This window comes from Phalacrocorax aristotelis, chromosome 5 (assembly GCF_949628215.1).
Source record: "Phalacrocorax aristotelis chromosome 5, bGulAri2.1, whole genome shotgun sequence".
Lineage (NCBI taxonomy): Eukaryota > Metazoa > Chordata > Aves > Suliformes > Phalacrocoracidae > Phalacrocorax > Phalacrocorax aristotelis.
Window position 1 is genome coordinate 2,143,804 of NC_134280.1, and position 20,512 is coordinate 2,164,315.

General features: G+C 47.9%; 1 protein-coding gene across 5 annotated transcripts in view; it reads left to right on the top strand.

Annotated features, from left to right (window-relative positions):
* The first annotated feature begins 2,042 nt into the window (after window positions 1-2,042).
* Window positions 2,043-20,512, top strand: part of CACNB4 (calcium voltage-gated channel auxiliary subunit beta 4) — a 104,113-nt gene continuing 85,643 nt past the window's right edge. For 3 of the 5 annotated variants that reach the window (XR_012660567.1, XR_012660568.1, XM_075092732.1), the window contains exons 1-2: window positions 2,044-2,123; window positions 2,232-2,315. Coding sequence is in view for 3 of the 5 variants with exons in the window: in XM_075092732.1 (XP_074948833.1) it covers window positions 2,115-2,123; window positions 2,232-2,315 (93 nt within the window). In the remaining 2 variants the exon portion in view is untranslated. Of the gene's footprint in view, window positions 2,124-2,231; window positions 2,316-20,512 lie in introns of all 5 variants that reach the window. The other 2 variants (XM_075092730.1, XM_075092728.1) reach the window with 1 other exon arrangement.

The following is a 20,512-nucleotide window of genomic DNA, read 5'->3' on the forward strand; positions in this document are numbered from 1 at the left end:
CACGTGGGTGAAGAGTCTTGTGTTCACGACGTAGTTCGGTCCTTGCCGGAAAGGTGAGGCAAAATCTGTGTGAGGGGTGTGAAGGTCGGCACTGCAGCCCTCCCCAGTCTCCTCCCGGGCTCCCCTCGGCCACCGGCCCAGCCACCCCAGCCCGGCCTGCTCCCACGCGCCGTCAGCAAAGCCAGCGCTCTGGAAGAGGCGGTGACCTCCAGGCTGTGCTGTGCCTCGCCTCTGGTGAGCTCTTCCAGCTGGGAACCGGCGCCCTGTTGCCCAAAGGCTCCGTAGGCTGGCGAGAGAATACTGTCCCGTATCGGGCGTTAACTGATGGGTAATCGCGGAGAAGGATCTTGTGTAAAATGATAATACGCTTTGCCACAACTGATAAAGTATTTATACAGAAAGCAAATACCCTGCTCCTTAAATCTGATTGTACCGCACATCTTAAGTAAGAGCCGTGAGTACTTATGGCTTGTTACAGGTTTTTACAGAGAATCTAAAGAAATGATCCAGAGATTCCCAATTCATCCAAATTAAAAATAAATCGTCATGCTTTAAAGGTAACCTTCTGCTAAGCCTGTGAATGGACACCAAAACAATGCATGCAAGCAGCCTCGCGTACCTGAGAGCAACTCCTTTAATTGTTATTTTGCAATAAAGCACCGCACTTCCTCATTTATTCACACCCCTTCCAAGTTGCTGACCCCAGGGTGTTGATTTCAGGTCACTTCCAGCTGCAAATCGAAATCTTACAAAGCCCTTGTAAAGCCAAAATATTTACTGAACTACTGGCAAGTGTTTGTTTTTCATTTGGAATCTCAACCTAAACATTCCTGAAGCTTTCTGAAGTGAGACAATGACTTGTTAGTTTTTCTGGACAGTATCTTAACCTGGGAAGTGAGCCACATACTCGGTCATGCTAAGATTAATGTTTAAAGAAAAGTAGCCTTCCTAATACCAACTTAATGATTAAACTGAAGTTAAAAATAAATTTAGACTACAGCATCCGTGACCCACATTTATCTTTGACAAAGAAACCAGGCTGCCTAATTTCACCCAAGGAATTAAAAAAAAAACAAATCTGCAGTTTGTGTCTATAGCGAAAGAACCGCTCGCTCTGTTGTGCTGTGGCCCTTCACCCGAGGGGTGTGTGCGCGGGTTCAGGGCTTCCTGGCGTAGAAGTGAGATCAGTTCAAAGCTGCACACGTTTCTCCTCTTACTCACTTCAGTGGGAGGTGCGATGTGCTTGTAGTTACAGCACAGGAGTGGGAAGCAGGAAATCCAGGTCCTGCTTCCAATTCTTCCTCTTTCACTTCAAACGAGTCACTTCATCTCCCGATTTATCATTTTTTCCTCCATACCCCAGCATTCATGACTGGTAGTTGGTGCAAATTAATGCCGGTCCATCCTCGGAAGCGCCGGGTGGCACTGCGGTTGACACGGTCGCAATAGCTGGGGCTCGGTTTTAGTTTGAGGACATTAAGCCAGGCTCAGAGGCTGGTCCTTGCCTGTAGCACCTGTGTCACATCTCCAGCCTGCTGGCATCCCGCGTGGGATGTGGAGAGCCGGGCTGGGGGCCAAGGGACGCCGGTGCAGAACACCCATGGCTGTGGCGATCGCTGGCAGTGTGGGGGTTGCTTCCACTCATGGTAAAACACCTTTGTCCACTCCTGACAATGAGATCCCTGGTGCGTCCCTCATGGCCGGCTGCCACTGGAGTTCCTCCCACGGCAGTGGGGTCCGGGTGTCACACCCGGTATATTCACGTGCTGGATTAAATCGGATGGTTTTGCTGAAATTCCCCTTGGGGTGCGGGGGTTTCCCCCGTGGGCACCTTTCCCGCCCCGGCCGGGGGAGGGCGGCCGCCCTCAGGGTGCTGCCCGCCATGGCTGCCTCTGCCCCGGGGCCCCCGCGGGGAGGGAGGGGGGGAGACACGCGTGCCCAGGGCCGCCCGCGGGGAAGGAGGGAGGGAAGGAAGGGGACACGCGTGTCCCAGCCCCGCCCCGGGGCCGCCCGGCGCCTCCCCGTCCCCGCCCGCCCTCGCCCGTCCTCGCAGCCCGGCGGCGCCGGGGCCGGGGCTGAGGCTGAGGCTGAGGGAACGGCCGCTCCTGGCCGCCATGGCCGCGGTGAGGTGCCGCCCGGGGGGCCGCGGGGAGGGCGGGACGGGGGACGGGGCCGCGGGGAGGCGGCGGTGGCGGCGACCCGACCTTGATGTCTCGGCCTCCCCGGGGCAGGTGGCGAGGGGCACGGCGACCCGCCGCAGCCGGCTGAAGCGCTCCGACGGCAGCACCACCTCCACCAGCTTCATCCTGCGGCAGGTGAGGGGCGGCGGGGCCGGGGGCGGCGGCGGGGCCGGGCCGCTCGGCCGGCCCCTCTGCCCTCATCCGAGAACGATTTCGTGGTGGTTTTATATTTTTTTTAATTAAATAAGCCCCCCGGTTCCGCAGGGTTTGGTACCGCTGCCGGGCGATGCGCTGGCTCCCGCTCCGGGGAGCGCGGGAGTTGTGGTCCCCGTCCCCGCTGCTCCCAAACCCGGGCGAGTTCGGGCGCGGGCCAGAGCCGGGCTTAAAACAATAAACCCAAGATTTCTCAAGGATCAGGAGAGGGGCCTAACAAACCCGACTGAAGTCATCATTTATTCCGACAAACGCACAGATGGTGTTTGCCTCCGGTTCCCGAGCTGTGATTTGTACCTAGGGCTGATTTTCTAGTTGTTCCCTGTAACAGCGAGGGGAAGAAATACACTTTTCTTCAAGAACAGAAGCTGAGACTTTAGCCATCTTCTGACTTGGGGATTTCTGGGGAAAAAAAAAAAAGGTTGTAAAGGTGTCAAGAGCATTGGCACCACAGTTCGGAGCTTCAGGCTCGTCGGTGCTAATTATACAGCAGCCCTGCATCCCCTGGCGCTGCGGGGATCTAGGTGAAACCTCCTGCTCCTCGCTCCCCTTCCCTTCGCTGTTCCCCGGCTTACAGCCTTGCCTGCCAGCTGTCCCCTGGCAAAATACAGCCTGTTAGTTATCCCGAGTTTCTCTCCTTTCTCTCCTCAAAGGCGCTTCTTAGCGTAAATATTATTAATTTGCTTTAAAAGTAAAGGAGGTAGAACATTTCTTGGAGCACGAACGTGTATCCCGCACCCCCAGAGTCCTTGTCGACTTTAGCAGAAATTTAAAGAAGCGCAAGGAAAGTGGAACAGGGCCCTCGACAAATGCGGGGCACTTGTCATGCGTGGAAGCGGATTTTGCTCAGGACGTGGAGGTTGTGAAGTCGGTCTGTCAGAGAAAGAGATTTAAATAATCCAGAGAAGTTTTATTTTGCTTTGCGGTGTCTCCTCGCCTCCAGCCCGGAGCAGAACCGCAGCAGCGCCGCGCTGGCAGTCCCTGTTGCCAGCAGCGGCAGGATGAGATGCGAGAGTGGCAGTAAGAATGTGACTTTTAATGTGATATCAGCCATGTAAATGAGAGTTGAAACAAGGATAAATAAATATAAAGGTAGTTTTTAGCCTGTGTCACTCTGTCGTGGCAGTTGAGGAGGTGTTGCAGGGGGCTGTGGGCTTTTCTTGTAGGTGTCCTGGGGAATCTTTCAGCTTGTCAGACGTGTTGTTTCAAGAGGTGGATTTCGTGCCGTGCTCACATGGAAACTGGGGGCTTGTGATTCAGGCAGGCGGAGAGTAATCGGCGTCACCCGGCGCACTCGCTGTGTGAGGGAGCGAGGATGCGATGCGGGATTTTGGAAACCTTGCACGTGGAAGCGCTCGCACCGGCAGCCGGGGATCGCCGCGGCTCGCACGGAAGAGCCTGGCTCCTCAAGCAGACGCGCCGGGCGTCACGGCCGAATTACACAGACGGCATCGCACACCTCCTTGGTGCGCAAAACGCACGGACACGTGTCCTTTGCACTTTTTTCTGTCTCACGAGTCAGGATGTGGTGTGCTCTGCAAGCGCTGCGTGCTTCAACGTCTGTGTGTTGCCTTTTCTTGGGGAAGATGGGGAGACTCGCTTTTACATCTGACCCCCCTATATTCGGTGACACATTTGAGGGGCACTGACAAATAATAATAGGAAAATCTGGTGGTGGGCTGTTTTTCCTTCCGTCGCGCTTGCAGACCCGAGTCCCACTGCGTGGCAGCCGAGGGGTCCCAGCAGCGTATCCACGCCAGCGCCGGCACCAGGGCTTTTTGTGCACCGGCATCCATCGGCGCTGCCCTGGCAGAGGACGATGCCGTGTTGGCTGAACCTACCACATCAATGTCATTTCAGCTCCGTGCAATATAAAGTAAAATGAATTGATCCGTACTGGGACCCGCTTATCCCAAATGAGGTGGGAGCAGGCAAATTGCTGTCACTTTCTAAGGTGACATTTCACGCTGAGATTTAAAACAGCAGAAGGTCCTCAGCAATTTACTACCTTGAGACCTTTTAAACAGGCGAGTGCAGTAGCTCTCTCCATGACGCCAGTGATTTAATTTGAATTGTGTGAGCTGAGCAACAAAACCAACTCTGGGGTTGCCTCCCCCTTGCTGGGGGAGAGCGCGGCAGGCCTGAGCCAGAGATCGTGGAATCATAGAGTCACTAAGGTTGGAAAAGACCTCTAGGATCAAGTCCAACCAACCAACCAGCTAGGAACTAGTCCAACCGTCAGTGGGTCTTGCTGCTCCTTCCCGTGGGCTTCACGTGATGTTCCTCGCCCTGGGGTGATTCAGCCCCTCAGGGCAGTGTTTCCCGTGCACAACAGCACTTCTGCTGCTCCTTTGGCGCCAGGATGAGACCGTTTTCTCAACCTTTGTGGTTAGTGGTTTTTCTCTGAGAACGGGGGATTTTGGCTCTGCAGATGTAGAGCAGTCCTCTCCTCCTGCTGTGAGGTTTCCCCTAAGAACAGTCAGGCTTTTGAGGCATAAGTGGAAAAAAAACCCCTCCTAATAGCAGGGATTAACTTCAAGTAACATTGTGGTGGCTGTAGGTATCGTTTTTTAAAAAATTGAAATTCTGTCAGTAAGTTTTGCGATAAATGTCCCAAAAGAGTTTAAATCTTTAGTAGATCTTGTACGCGTTAAGAATTGCGCACCAGCTTCTTGCCCAAGTCCAAAATACCCATGGAAATTCTATCATTGGTTTCCTTTCGGGTCAGGAGAGGCACGGGTCCCCCAGATTTGAAGTCATTACCTGACTTTTCATTATGTTGCATTTAATTTTTGGTTTCAGTCCACTGGCCAATGTAATTTAGTAAGGGAGTAATGTGTGGACAAGCTTTTAGATCTGCTTTTTTTGTCAACACCACATGGTATAAGCAAAGGCGGTCCTTCGTGCTGAGTCCCGTGCCAGTGTCAGCAAGGGCAGAGCCACCAACGGCAGCATCACCAGCCTGGGAAGCTGGCAGAGCCCATAACTGCCTCTTGCTGTGGGAAATGCTGCGCTGGAAGACACGGATGCAGTGATGTACAAGCGGGAACAGGGCGGTATGCGCTGAAAACCAGTGGGCTGGTGTAAAAAATAAGACCTACTCCAGTGAGCGAGATCACTTGCGTCCTGGAGTGACCTGGGGTGCAGGAGGTTCCCAGGTTGTTGGATGGGCACCTCTGTCTCCTGTGGCATGGCCAAGGCTGCAAGTAAACCCGGTGCTGAAGCTGTTAAGTGCGGTGTTTGAGCAAGGAACGGGTGTACAAAATTGTTCCTCTTATGTGGCAGGTGCCGCTCCATTATATTTAAGAACCCCCTTAAGGGACAGAAGTCAATTATAAGGCAGTAAGTAGGTCAGCTGAAAACATATGCTTATAATTTTGCAAAATGCTGTAATAATAATTCATTGTTGGTTTATTTTCTGGAAGATTTTACATTTCCACTGCTTATTTTGACAGGGTGTGACTTGTGAGTATATGCAATTTTAAATTTTTTTTCCTTTGACTTCTGGTAGCATCAGTTTTATTGCTTGTGATTTTTAATAGCATTTATCTCACTGAGAGAAGTTGTGACCTGTGATGAACTGCAACAGTCACCCAAAGGTCATGTTAGAGCATCACTTCTTGTCAAAAGAAAGAGCCACAGTGGCTGCTTTTTACTGTGGGTGGTCCCAGGCAAGTTAGCAGGGCCGGGGCTGCAGCTATAGGTACGTGTGCCAGAAGTCATTAAAACCTTTTATGCACGCGATAATATAGTTTTGGGAGGGAAAAGCCACACAGTAAATGGCTCCATCTCCATAACAGGGCTGGGGATGCCCGGGGGAAGGTCTGCATCTGAGAGAGGGACTCTTACACTTGGAGGTGGGCTGACGGAGGTCCGAGCGGGGGTCCTGTGGCGCTGGAGGTGGAAGGTCAGCCTCCCTTCCTCCTCCACCTCGCTCCTCAGCTCGGCCGGGCGTCTCCCCGTGGCAGTGCCCCACCGCCTCCTCTGACTTCATGAAATATTTATACCTTTTGCTTTTTGTTAACCAAACTGCAGCCCTTACTGCAGGTGCGATTGAACGTCTCCTTGTTCTAGGCCGCCCTTCGGCGTGCCCTTCCTCATTTAGAGAAGACTTGGTGCAATTAAGTGTCACGAGGTGGTGTGTGTTGAAGAGGTGCCAAGTGGCTGTGCTTCGGGAGATGTAACCAGAAGTGCAGTCGGGCAGTGGACTGGTCCCTAATGGGGTTGTTACTGACCTGCTCACGTACCGGATTGCCTCACTGTATAACCAGAACTTACATGCTCGAGTGAAATACAGTTATCTGCTCTTCGGTATCAGCAGGGCCTTGTAATAAAATCTTCTTGAAACACTCATAGTAATTGGTGGCTCATGCCAGAGACTTCAAGTGAAGCCGCCGAGTGTACCTCTTCAGTCCGAGCACATTAAGCTTTACATAAAATTATATTTAGACATGCAGTTGATTTCTGGAAGTATTTTGCTGCTTATATTTAGAGATAGTTGAAGTTAAAGTCAATTTTCTTTCTAGACAGAGTTACACCTAGTGTCACATCTCTGGCAATGCTTGTGCTTCCCCCTTTTAAATATCATTTTTCCTATGTAATACTGAGAGGAAAATAAAACCAGCATTGTCTGTTATTAGAGCAGCTCTCAAGCTGTAACATCTTTTTAAAAAGTTAATGACATTCTGACCAGACAAAAGTAAAAATCTTTCAAGATTTTTGTTGCCTTATTTTCCGATGAGTTTTTTTGCGTGTGTGGCGATGGGATCGTGGTGTCCTTCGTGCAGGACCAAGCAGTGGACTCTGGCTGGACGGTGGCATCTACATTCAGATATCTTCTTGTTTACTCAAGCGAAGAGTTGTAGATCAGATCTGGGAAGCCTTAAGGGCGTCTGAGTTTTGTTTGTCATTTATAAAGCCCAAAAACCTTTCCCTTGGCACGCGGCGCAGACGGCCGCCCGGTTCCCCCCTCAGGTGCGCCTTCGCAGACACAAAGCAGCCACGGTCGCTCATCGGCGCTGGCGGATGTTAGCTTAGTGACGTACATCGATGTCTGCAAGAGCAATGTGTGGCCTGAAGTACAGGATTGAGTTTTGTAGTTGATGGTTTTTGCTGATTGTCCTGTAAAGTAATGGTCTGATTTAGGGGGAATCAGCACTGCTCATCAATGATGTAGGAAGCTTCGGTGGCTGTTTGTTAACAAACTTTTTAATGTGCGTTTGATTTCTTCCTTCAACTCTGCCTTTTTTTTTTTTTTTTTTTGTCTTAAATTCATTTTCCTCAGAATGAAATGAGACCTCAGTTGATGCTCTAAAGATTTTGGTCTTCTGTGATACAGGTTTTCTGGTACGCAGGAGGTGGATGGTGCTGGGTAGCATTGTCCATTCCAACCTAGGTAGGCAATGACCCAGGCATTTCTCAAAATCGAATGCTGATTAGATTGATTAAAATATATATCTGCAGAGGAGCAGATTAGAATTTCAGTAATTTACCAGGATGAGCTCAATTCTACGATGAGTCATTAATTTCTAAAATATAACTTACTGTCATAGAATGTGATTACTCCTTAGACACAGGGCTGGATCGTTATTTTTCTCCATACAGCGTTTAGAAACTGTTGAAGTGTTTGACAGGTGAATAAAAGATTCAGCCCTTTCTCCAAAGAGCATAAGCCTTGTCTGCATGGCAGAGTGACATTGTTTTAACTCACCTCTCTTCTTAAATCGATGTCATTAACTAATACAACAGCTGCATCTTTCAAGTTAAACTGTGCTTAAGACCAGTTTACTTTGGTTTAACCTAAACATGCAGATTTACAATGAGGCAAAGTAAGGCATGCTTGAACTGAAATAAATGTCTGTGGAGGATCTTGCTCAGTACCCCGACAGCCGTTTGACTTTGAGGCTGGTTTGCAGTTCTCTCTTGTGTACACCGCCATGGAGTAAGTTTGCTGTGAGCTTTGGGAGAAATCGGTGTTTTCCACCGTGGTGCTTTCATCATGGCCTGAATTTCATTTCCAGATCACAGAGGTGATTTCTGAAGACAGCCTGCTTCTGGAGGACAGAGGTGAGGCCGTCCCTTGTGTCCACGTAGGCTGTGTGCTGTGTAAGGGCTGTGCCCAGGTCCCTGCAGGAGCCCGGGGATAGAACCGAGTGGGGCAGTCTGAGCCACCGCGGCTGGATTTGCCTGCGATGGGTTGGAGAGCTTGCACGGAGTTGTCTCCTGCCAGCTGGAGAGGGACCATCAGACCGATGGGCACAGCCGGCTGGAAGACATGGTCTGTTATGACCCTTGGTGAGGTTTGTAATGACAACTGCGGTTAAGCGAAATACTGCAGCAATGAAGGCTGTAAAACAGAACCGTGCTTTGCTGCTGCTGTGCGTGTTTCAGTGATGGAGGGTCGTATATCTGAGCAGCTTCTAACCCTTGGGCTCACCGGCACTGACGACTTTCAGATGACATCTCTCCTCTCCATAGCTTCCTGTGGCATGCTGCCTGTGCGGATTAAGTCAGAGCCGTGGGATATGCAGCTTTTCCAGAGCTATCTTCTGATGCGGCTTGAGAGGCTGATGGACTTGGAGCATGTCCCCTGTTCTTGGCTTCTCTGCTGGTAACAGCTGGTGGCGTGTGGCTGTCACGTGTACGTGTGCACATCTGCCTTCCTGAAAGCTGCCTTAGAATCACAGAATCATTAAGGTTGGAAAAGACCTCTAGGATCATCAAGTCCAACCCCCCAACCCAACACCCCCAGGCCTCCTAAACCATGTCCCCAAGTGTCATGTCTACACTTGTTTTGAACCCCCCCAGGGATGGTGACTCCCCCACCTCTCTGGGCAGCCTGTGCCAGGGCCTGACCGCTCTGGCAGGGAAGACATTTTTCCTACTATCCAATCTAAACCTCCCCTGATGCAGCTTGAGGCCATTTCGTCTTGTTCTACTGCTAGTGACCTGGGAGAAGAGACCGACCCCCCCCTCACTCCAGCCCCTCTCAGGCAGCTGCAGAGAGGGAGAAGGGCTCCCCTCAGCCCCCTCTTCTCCAGGCTAAACCCCCCCAGCCCCCTCAGCCGCTTCTCATAAGACCTGCCTTGTCCTATCTAATGGTGTTGCTTTGATCCCAGGTGCCCTGAAATCCTGCCTTAGTTGGGTTTCTCCTTGCAGGGTTGGGAGGAGGAGGTGGGGGAGGACAGCGAGCTTCACAAGGTTGAAATAACAGTAGAGGGAAACTTAAATGGGATTTTTTTAAATTATAAAACAAAGAGTAGGACAGTTGGCGTCTCTCCTTAATTCTGCCATCACTTCATCTGACCATGAAGAAGCCAGCAGACTTCTGCAAGGCTTGTTTCTTCATCTGGAAAGCCAGGGTAGCTGTGTATCTCTGTGTCACCGGGAAGCTTAATGCAATGTTTCTTAATGTGCTAATTGAATCTCAAATTATGTTCCCACTTAGCGTGCTATTAGAAAAGGAAAAAGCTTTTTTTTGGTGTGTCTGTTTGCAAGCAAATAATGATCACGACTGCGTTCTTTAAAAAACAAATCCCCCAGTTGGTTTTTTTGTTGTTTTTGTTTGGAGCCATCCATCAACCTTTGAGGCAGGTTCACTGGATTATATTCACAATAAGCTGTTCTCCTCACCGCTCCGTGAGCGTGGCCAGTGCAGCACGTGGAAGTGGAACATGATTCATCTCCTCAGCGTGCCAGTGCTCGTAGTACTGCAGTCTCTGCTAGTGGGTACTGGTGCACAATAGCAGCTAATAGGATTGTCAGAAATCTGGTAGGTGACAGCTAACTAAATTAACAGGAGCCCTTATGTGTATTTGATGGAGTCGTTGGCGCGGATTCCTGAAAGTCTGAGCCTTTGAAATTCTCACTTTAAAAATTTTATGTCCTATTCTTCAGCAGATGTGCTGACCGGCTTATTGTCTCCATGGTAACAAGGTTTCGTTTTTAAAATAGTCTAAAGTCACAAAAGAGAAGTCAGGTATTAATAGCATAAGCAGCGTAGGTACGAATAAAAAATAGGATTTGGCTATTCCTCATCCAAAATTTCTTGTATTTGGGAGTTGTCTGTCTCTTTGTACATACTGTGGGTGTTTGTTTAAATGCATTTTTCTAGTGTGACCTAGAAAAGTAATTCTCTTTATTCATGCAATGTTATTACAAGGAAATATTTACATGATTACGGTATCATTCAGAATACTAGCATAGGACCAAATGCATAATGTTTAACAGATGACCATTACAATAAAAATCTTTACGAGCATGCACGGCATACAGCGGTATAAATGCAGGCTGCTCCCACAGTCCCCCTTTCTGTAATGGGGAGTCTGGGGGCAGAAGTGCTGCGTGACTTGATAAACCTGTGTTAAATCTGGGGCTCCAGCGCCCTGGGCAGCTCCGTTCCCACCTCCCATCGTCCACCACCTTCTGACAGTCTCACCGATGGGTGGGTTTTTTATACCCCCAACATTTTTGCTGTATGGTAACAGAATGTGCAAAACTGCAGTCGTGTGATTATAGTGTAACGGCGCACGCTAGAGCCATTTTAGCAAGATTTTGGGAGCTCGAGGCATGCCCAGGCTCTGCCTGCCTTCACTGCCATGCAGTTTCTATGGACACCAATGGTTTGTGTCAAATGCAATCTCGATGTGATTGTCTGTGCTGAATATAGAGGAAGCAGAGATGATTACATGGGACTCCAAACCTGTATTTGCTAAAATATGTTCTGTTGCTTTGAAAAGAATATGGTAGAGACAGAAATAGCTTTTTCCTAAAATCCTTATGTCTTGGATGACCTGCAGAGTTGGGAAAATAGCTTCTTAACTCTTTTCCATTGGTTTCAGGGTTATATGGGAAAGCCTGGTGTGTACAGTCGTCAAAATTCTGCTTTAAACAATAATAAAGCAGAGCTCTAGAAAACAAAATTTCGATGGGAACTTCTTCAGCCACTTTCGCTGTTAAAAAGATCTCCCGCTAAAGACAGTTTTTGGCTACGCTCGAGTGGAATAAAAACAATCAGCAGGCGATGTTGATAATTGATGTCAGATAATTTGACAATTGAGAAAGGATGCCAAAAACGTGTTTAGAGAGTCTGCGTAACAACGTGTCCCTCCTGTCTCTTGTATTAATTTTTGGCTGCTTGTAATGAGGTCTTCAGCTGTCCCTGGTGCTTTGGGGCAAAGTAGGATGGGTAACAGGCAGGACTTGCGTGCCTTCCCCTATCCCTCTAATCACAACTGGAAGCTTTCCTAAAACACGGGGAGGCAGGGAGGAGATCCCTTCTACCCCAGTTCTCTCCCCCTGCAAGTCATCTGTGGTGTGTACAAATAAAGTGTATTTTTGCCGCTAACCGGCTTTGTCACCTTTCACAAATCGCCTGGCTTGTAAAAGGCTGCCGCTCCTGTACGGCTGTCGGGAGTTTCGGTGTCGGCATTCCCGCGGGTGACTTCTTGTGTGTGAGTGGTCCCACGCCAACCTCTGGCTTCTGCTTTGTGCAAAGCAACTTGCACGTGTTTTTGGTGCAATCTGGGCCGTAGCACGTTAAATGCTTTAAGGTACTAGGGCAAAAATCTTAGTAGTTACACTCCAGTCACATTCCCTCTTCATAATAAACCTTCTTTGCACTCTGTTTCCTTGATGCTTTTTACGATGAACATCGTGGTTTTGGGGAAAAGCTTTTTTTTTTGCTCTAAATAAGAGAGTTAATGTCCTGAAGTAAGGGTCACTTTTGAATACGGGATTCTGACGGCTATATTTTGCTTGGGTCTGGGTTATGACATCTTCTCTTGCACAGAATAAGCAATATTCCAGCTGTAATCTTCATTTGGTTTTACTTGTATTCTGTTTCTGCTATCATCTGTACTGACTTTTATGATGGTCATTCTCCGGACCGATGGTTTCAATGCTTAACTAGCAACTCCTTTTCCCAGCTTATACAATCTATCATTCTCCCATATAGGGATCTGTCCCTATGTCTCGATATTTCTTTAGGTTAATACACTTAATGCATTTTGATATCCCTTGCAAAATTTGATAGCCTGATTCCAATAATGTAGTAAAATATCACAGGTCAGAATTTTGAAAACACCTCTTGAAATCACTTGTTTCTTTCAAAGTCAAGATAATCCTTTTATTGGGATAGTCCAGTAGCTCCTACCCAGTGGTATTCCGTTAATTTTGCACGTTTCACCTGTAGAAAGGTTTCCAGTGGTTCATTCTCCGGGAGGAAGAAGAGGCAGCGCGGCGAGGCAGTGGGCTGCACGTGGGCAGCTCTGTGATCCGTTCCCGTCGGATCTGGAAGAAGTGTGTCCTGCTGCAGCAATCATTTTGCGGGAGGAATTGTCTTCCAGCTGAAGTTGTAGAGGTCTGTGTTTTCTGGCAAAATAGTGGATTCTCTTTGTGTAATGCTTACAACAATTCATTCTTCACTGTTGCAAGCATTTCGCGAAGAAAATGCATCTTTGGGGTTTTCTGTGTGGCCTTAAGCTTACGTCCTAACGGGTGCTTTAGGGACATTCCCGGTATTGCTGACTGTGCTTCGTGTGGCCCTTTGGTTTTGTTTCTTGCACTTTCCATGAAGAGCTGCTCTCACGCCACTCGTTGGGTGGGAATACATCGGTTCTTGTGAACTAAAACCAAGCTTGTACCTGAATTACCATTGGCAGGAGTGACTTGTAAGTGCACTCATCTGTATGCTGAAAGAGGAGGTGGCACTTCTGGCGTGGTTCCGGGAAGCCAAGCTGTTTCATGGTGTGCTTTGCAGTAGTGAAACACAACAGGCAGGAGTCACTTGCCTCAGCTCTGGTGTCTGGTCCCACGTTGGACATCCCAGGCTCTCCTGGCCGAGAGCATCCAAGGACAGCATGCTGCGGCAGGTAGGATGTAGGATCTGGGCACCTGTGGAAGACCATCATCCTGCCGCAGCCCCATGGGATTTGCTAGGTGATGTGAAACAACCCTAGACACCTGAGTTCAAGTGGGAGAATCCCCTCCACCATGTTATAGAGAAAAACCTAAGTTAAGCTCCTCACTTGTGACTTCAGTAAGCCTTGGTAACTACAGGGTTACACGCCTCTTCCCAAAGAGAAAGGTAGATTATAATTTTCATCTTTCATTTGGATTTTACTTGCCCAAATTCTTGAGGTGAGATATATTCTTCACTTCCTACCTTACGGGTTCAATGGTACCTTTTCCTGTACGAGACCTTCTTGGTGACAACACGCACATCATACATAAATGTTCTACTCCAATTTTTGTGAAGTGTTTTTGGAGCCTTTTGTGACAAAGGTACCGTGTACTTTGAAGTTCAGGAGTGGAAGTTTTGTATTAGGAATTAGTTGAAATAAAATTCTGCTGAAACTGGGCTGCAAGTTCCGCTAAAGCACCTATGTGTGTTATGGCCACTTTTGTGATCATGCTTAGAAATGAAGGACGTATCTATAAATAATGCAGAAGCAAAGTGGTTATACTTAGAGATGAAGATCCCTTTCCCCTGCCTCCCCCAGTTAATACGACAGGTCAGATACTCCGTCGCCCCTCCAGTGGCAGATTCTCCATGGCCAGCCAGCAGCACAGCACTGGTCATAGACACGGAGCTGCAACAGGGATGGCTGGTTCTTAAATACAGAGTATACAGAGGACTCAGAGGAAACCTAGTCCAAACTCAATTCTTGCTATAGGCTGGGTGGCCTGATCTGCTGTGCCTGGAGGGGTGTTCGTTCCTTGGGTGATCTCTCCTGAGCAACTGAAACTGATTTGCCCATTAGAAGCCATTTCATAAGCTGGTGGGTTTTTTTCCCCTCTCTTTTATTCATCTTAGAGTGATAAAAATGACCTCAGCACTAGACATTTCTTAGGGTTTAATAACCAGTTGGGGTTAATGTCCTGAGATATATTAAACATCCAGGCAGTCATTAATCTTCAAAGTGCCTGGTAGCAGTTATGGCTTAAATATTCTTCTCCTGTTTTGGCTTTGATCATCTTAGGCCATTAGGAGAATCTTTGCCTCCCTCTCCCACCTCCCTACATGTTGGGATCACAGGGAGAAAACATCCATCCCCAGGGCGATAACACGAGCTGCTCCAATGTGCTGGCTGTGGATATATGTACGAGATGTGTGACCTGGGGGTGTTAGACGGGAGAGCTGGTGGTGGCAGTGCTGGCTGGCAGCAGTAATGAAGCTTATCATCACGCTTCTGTGGACTGGGATAGGAGGAGAGGGAATCCGGGGCTGCTGAATGTAACCTATTTCCTTAGAGAAAAAGGTCAGGTTGGAGACACAGAGAAATGAAGAATGAGATGGGGTTAAAAAGGCGTCGGGAAGGTGAAAGAAGAGGAGATGGGAGAGCCAGAACCACAGTTAGAGCACAGGCTGAGTGGTGGGTAGGAAGGACATTTGTGAAATGGAGGATTGAGCTGGTTTGGAAGCAAGATTCTGGAGGTACGGATAAATGGGCATCGCCACATGCCATAACAGATCTTTGCACGATGCTTTCCTTCCTGCCACATTCACCCTTTTTTAACTAACAACCCTCTTCTGCCGTAGTTTCACCACCCATTGCTGAGTTGCTGTCCTTCCGTGCCTTTCACTCGCAGTGCTCCTCTGCTGCCTCCTGCAGCTCATGGCCCTGTTTCTCCTCTCTGTCTTCTTCTAACTCTGCTGTTGGCATTCTTGTCCTCTTCCGAAAACTCCCTCTGGTCACTGGCCTTGGCTTGTCTGTCTCCTTTCTCACCCCATGTGCCCCTCGTTCCTCTGTGCTGAATTTCAGCTGCCTTGTTACCCGGTTTTGTGCAAGACGAAAAGAGTCGGAAGAGGGAAAATCATAAATTTTTACTTAAGTAACTACTTAAATCTGACAAAGGACAGAACGTGGGATTTTTTTGTTTGCTTTGTTCCTGGGAATGTTGGTATGCTCTTTATCTCACATTCTGTGTGTCACATCTTGTATTTCTCTCTCAAAACTGACGCTGGACTCGGCATGATGTGACACTCACTCCCTGGCTAATGAGGGCAGCCCAGTATACAGGATGGCAGCCATCAAATTAGCCAAGTGATGTGAAGAGGTAAAGAGGTAAAAAAAAAACAAACTAAAACCAAAAACCCTCAAAGACCCCCATTACACCCAACAAAAACCAGGGGCAGAGATAAAGGTGAGGGGAGGTAGAAAAGGGGAGGAAAGGAGAGACTACAAAAGGAGAGGCAGAATATGTCTCTAGATGGTTTGCAGAATGGGTGGCTCTTGTATAACTGTCGTCTTCTATGACTTTATTCACACCTGTTAGAAAGATTTTCCTGTTTCCTTTAGGGGACAGTTAGACATGTCCTAGCCATGCAGGCTGGTACTACAACAGGTTCCTCTGTTTTCATCCCTTTTTTTTCTTTCCTTTTTCAACCCTTTTCTTTTTCTTTCTCCCTGTACAGTTAGGAAGAGGGTTGGTAGAAATACTGGCAACAAGGAGATAGCAGGAAGGCCTCTCCGCCACGTGATGGCCTTCTTAAGGGCACTCTTGATGTCAAACCTCTGCCATTCTCTTTTTTCAGGGTATTTTTCCAGGCCTGGGATGTAGTTTGTGAGGCTTCTGCAAGGCACTGTGATTTTTCCCGGCCGTCTTGATGTCAGCCCATGTGGTCCTCGTTTCTCAGCGGTAACGACAAGGTTACTCCGTGACCAAACCTTCAGGAAGCAAAGCAAAGTTTACTTGGCCCAAAGGCCTTACCAAATTTGACCCTCTCCAACCGATACGTGCCCTTATTGCATGCCTGCCTTCTCAGGCACTCATCCAGATTCCCCATGAGGTTCTCTCGGGATGACACCAGTGCCTTACATGCTCCAGACAGGGGGTCTGTCCCTCTTGGCCATGGTTACATGTTGGCTCACTGTGCCAGGTGTTGGTTTGAGAAGAAATCTCCTTTCTTCTCAGATGAAGATGGTAATTTTGTTTTGCTTCAGGCTCTTTGCCTTGTCACGTGTCTCTTTTTTAAGGTGACACGTAATTTTCTCTGGGAGTGACACCCCAACGGGCTAGGTGCTGCTGCTAATCCAGCGTTGAGGATTTACATTAATTATTTCAGAGGGACTTCACCTCTTGAAGGGAGGTCACTGCTCAGCCAAGAATAAGATCCTTATTTAGCACAGAAAGAGACGTTATGAAACAAAATGAAGACCGAATAACTCTTACAAAGTTATTGCAGTAATCCTAGAATCCTGGCCTGTTCCAGCCATATGCCTCCCTGGCGCAGTCCTGCCCTGGCGTGGAGGATCCAAGGGTGAGCTGCCTGGCTTGCAGTAGGCTGCGTGGCAGAATGGTAAGATGCAGAAGGAGAAGGAAGACAGAAGGACAACTGTTGTTCTTTGTATTACCCTTTTTGCAAATCTTTTTTTCTTTCTTTCCTTTTTTTTTCAGTGAAAGCATGAATGACCAATCTTAATGCAGAGCCCCCAGACACCAACCTTAAGGAGAGGAGACTGATTAGAAAAGGATACTTTATTCTTAGCCATATTCAGTAGTCAGGAGGTAGACAGCAAATGCTCTCAAACAGACGATTTTCAGAGCCCAAAAGTACATTTAAAAAAAAAAAATTTAAAAAATGGTGTGAGCATTGCTGAGCAGAGCACACCCATCTGTTTGACTGAATATCCAGCCCCTCCTCCTTGGGATTTTTATAATGAACTCGCTTCTCATGCTAAATGCTGAAATAAGTATTACATTGGCTGATTTTGTCTTCCGAAGAACGGTATGAAGAGGAGGGCGCGCACGGCATGTCCCTGCTATGCAGTGTGCCTCCTTCATCCTCATCTGTTTCTCTTTCCATTCATTTCTAATGCCCTGTCCTTGTGTCAGATGTGGTGGTACATATGTGTTACTGATGTCCCCAGCGCACGTCTTGGTGCAAGCTTCCTCTTTCTTATTAGTGCCTATCTATTGCCCAGCTTCTTCCTGACCAGCTGGAACACAGTTAATTTTCTCTCCTCCCCGTCTTTGCTTGGAGGAAAGGCTGGGGGACTCAACAGGGGCTGTGCTGCTCGTACTGCAAGGCAACGGCTGTGCGTTTTGCGCTCCGTTCAGTCAACTGGGTAATTGCTTACAACAGAGTTTTATTCTGTGTATCAGATTCATGGGGGGGGGGGTATTCATGTTTGAAGCAAAGGTGTTTTATTTATTCATTTAATGCACTTAAGGATTTTTCTGCTTTAGACCATTAACAAGTAATTGAGCATCTTACACCCCTCTGTGACAAATCTGATATTTTAAACTCCTGCCTGATTTTGTGCTTTGGGTCCTCTCTGAGAGCAGTGCTGGTGATTTAGAAAGACTTCTGTATTCTGTTGTTAAATGTGGCCGTTGAAAAGGAACTAACTGAAAAGTCATCGCACAGCCAACCTCTCACCAGAAAACGGTACCGCCTCCAGTTCTCCGGACCACATGCTTGTGTCAAACCTGCAATTCCTTCACCTGTAAATACTTCACCTTCCTTTTTGCAGGTGACTCCTTCTGTGATCGTTAAATGAGAGGTTACCACTTACATGCAGGGAAAACAGAAGTGTGATGAATTACAAGCCGGTGTAATTTATGCAGAAGCAGTGTGGGGGAAATTGCAGCCCACTCTTGTTCCACATAAATTATGCATGTACCTCCTTGAAAATAGCTACAGAGGGTGTTCAGATTTTTTTGGCTAATGAATCATGCCCTAAATTTCTACAGTACATACATTGACTCAAATGTCTCCCTTTTGCCCCACCTTTATTTTTAGATCATCTGTAAACTTTTGCTGAACGTGCAGTTCCGGATGTTTCTTTATTTTCCTTACAACAGACCTGTTCTTTGAAGACCCTGTTTTGAAAAGGGGCTCCTAAATTTACTACTTCTCCCAGAGCCCTCCCACGTGAGAGTTACATCTTATGCTTTGGAGATCTCTGAAGAGATCCCTTGGCCGTTGAGTGAGGATGTATGTGAATAAATGTGTGCTTATGAAGATGCAGCCGGCTCTTGCGTGCAGTCAGCTCCCTGCAAACCACAGCTCTAGACTGCTTTGGAGCTGTAGCCTCCTCTCTTGGGTCATGGGCAACACAAAACCTTTGAAACCGAGCGCAGAAATGAAGTTGCAAACAATTCATGAAGAAAGCAAAGTACGATGCTCTCCACTGTATAATATTTGCTTGGTGTAATATGTAAATATGTTATTTATTTGGCCATAAGCTAGTGAAGCTTGGGGATGGTGAGAGGAACGCTGCATGCGGCCCTCGCCACTTAGCTGCGAGTAATAACTGGGGAGCAGCAGGGCAGTGGTCTGGTCTTCTCCTCTACCTCAGGAGCGGTTGCAAAGCTGAAGCCTCCTCTGCGAGACAGCGGCGATGCGAGCGCCAACCAGCACGAAGCAATTTTGGAAGGGTTTGTAGAAGAAAAGTGCTTTGATGAGGAGGGTTTGGAAGGTAAAGAATGGTTGTTTGGAACACGAGAAGATGGAACAGCTTTGGACCTAAAATCAGCTTGCTACAAGGATACAGAATGTTATGGAAAGAACAAGTCAAAGAGAAGTGTGATTTTCAGTATAATAAAGGTGTGGGTGGACGGCGTAGGCAAGCCTGGGAGAGCGGGCGGCGTGAGGCTTCGGCTGGAGTGGAGGAGCAGCGATGGAAGGGAGCAAAGGCTTTAGTGGTGAGGAAGGTGCGGGCAGTCATGGAAGACCATTCTGATTTTGTCATGGATGCGGAAAAAGGAATTTTGAGATGCTAAAGAGAGATACTCGGTGTATTTTATTGTCATATGTTAGGAGCCTGCTGAGGCTATATATAGTTGATCTCATGTGTGCCTTCTTGAGGATTTTTCTGCGTTTTTTTCCCCTTTTATGTTATTTCATAAGCACAATTGTTTATCTTCCTTCGATGTATCTAAGCAAACAGTGATGGTGTATTTGGGGCCAAATCTCTCTTGCCTCTGTCCTCCTGCTGAAATCAGGGAGGGTCTTCCATGTGCAAAGCGAGCAGGATTGCATGAGCTAATAACACAAGCAGATGATTTTTTTCCCCCTCCCGTCTGCCATTGTCAGTAAAATTGAAGTTTGCTGCCCCTGAACATCTGTTTTGATAAATGAATGTGGGAATGGCACCAAAACCAATTTGGTTTCCAAAAGGAAGATGAAATACGATTGGCCTGGGGGAACAAAGTATGACATCAGTTGGCTGTTCATATTTCAAAAGTGATGTGGTTAGAAAAAGTAGTTTTCATATAGTCTCCTCTTCTAGGCAGCGCTAGGCTGGTGAACCCTTCCGTTGATGATCTGTGTGGTAAAAACAGTGCTAGGTCTTGCGGCTTGACTTCTAAGGTCTCCATGTGGACGGGTAATATACTGTTTTACTAGGTAGTGAGAAGAATTCTCTCCTGGAGTTGTTCAGCGCTGTCTTTTAGGCGGGGAACTCCTTGCCACAGGGTGCAGCAGATGCAAAAACCCCTCAAAATAAATCAAAAAGGGAGTGGACAAAGCAGCACGAAAGACATGTTTTCACAGGTTGTCAGGTACTTGGCTATAATTCCTGGCTCTGGGGAGGAGCCAAACGCTGGGCGCTCCGAGCACACGGCGGCGTGCTTGCCCCCTTCCCACGCTCTCCCTGGAAGGGCACTGGTTGTCACCAGTATAGGCAGGGAACTGGGACAGTCCGGTCTTTGGTCTGTCCTAACGTGGCTTTTCTTCCCTGTGTAAGAAAGACATTTCTTGATAAACTAAGTAAGCTGGATTTCATACCCCTCTTCTCAGGGCACATATTCAGAGCTTTCATTATTTCTGTAGTTAATTTCTGGATTCTTTCTAATTTTTAACATCCTTCTCCCAGTGTGGGTAATAGAAGATGCCATCTCTGGGAATGATCTCAGCAATGCCCTAAGTGAGTTCATGCCGTGTCTCCCCTGTGGCTAGTTAATGCTCATTTTGTGGTGTGTTTTTTTTTTTAATGTTGTTCTTTTGGTTGTGTTCAGGCCCCCAAGGGCTGCGTTTCCCAGTGTTGTGGAGCTGCTTATTCAGCCTTTTACTCTCCAAATCCCCCCCTCAGTGTCGCTTCAGAGTTTGTCTCTAGTTTCACATAGGCAAATACTGCTTCTTGAAGGCATATAGACCTTTGATATCCCAT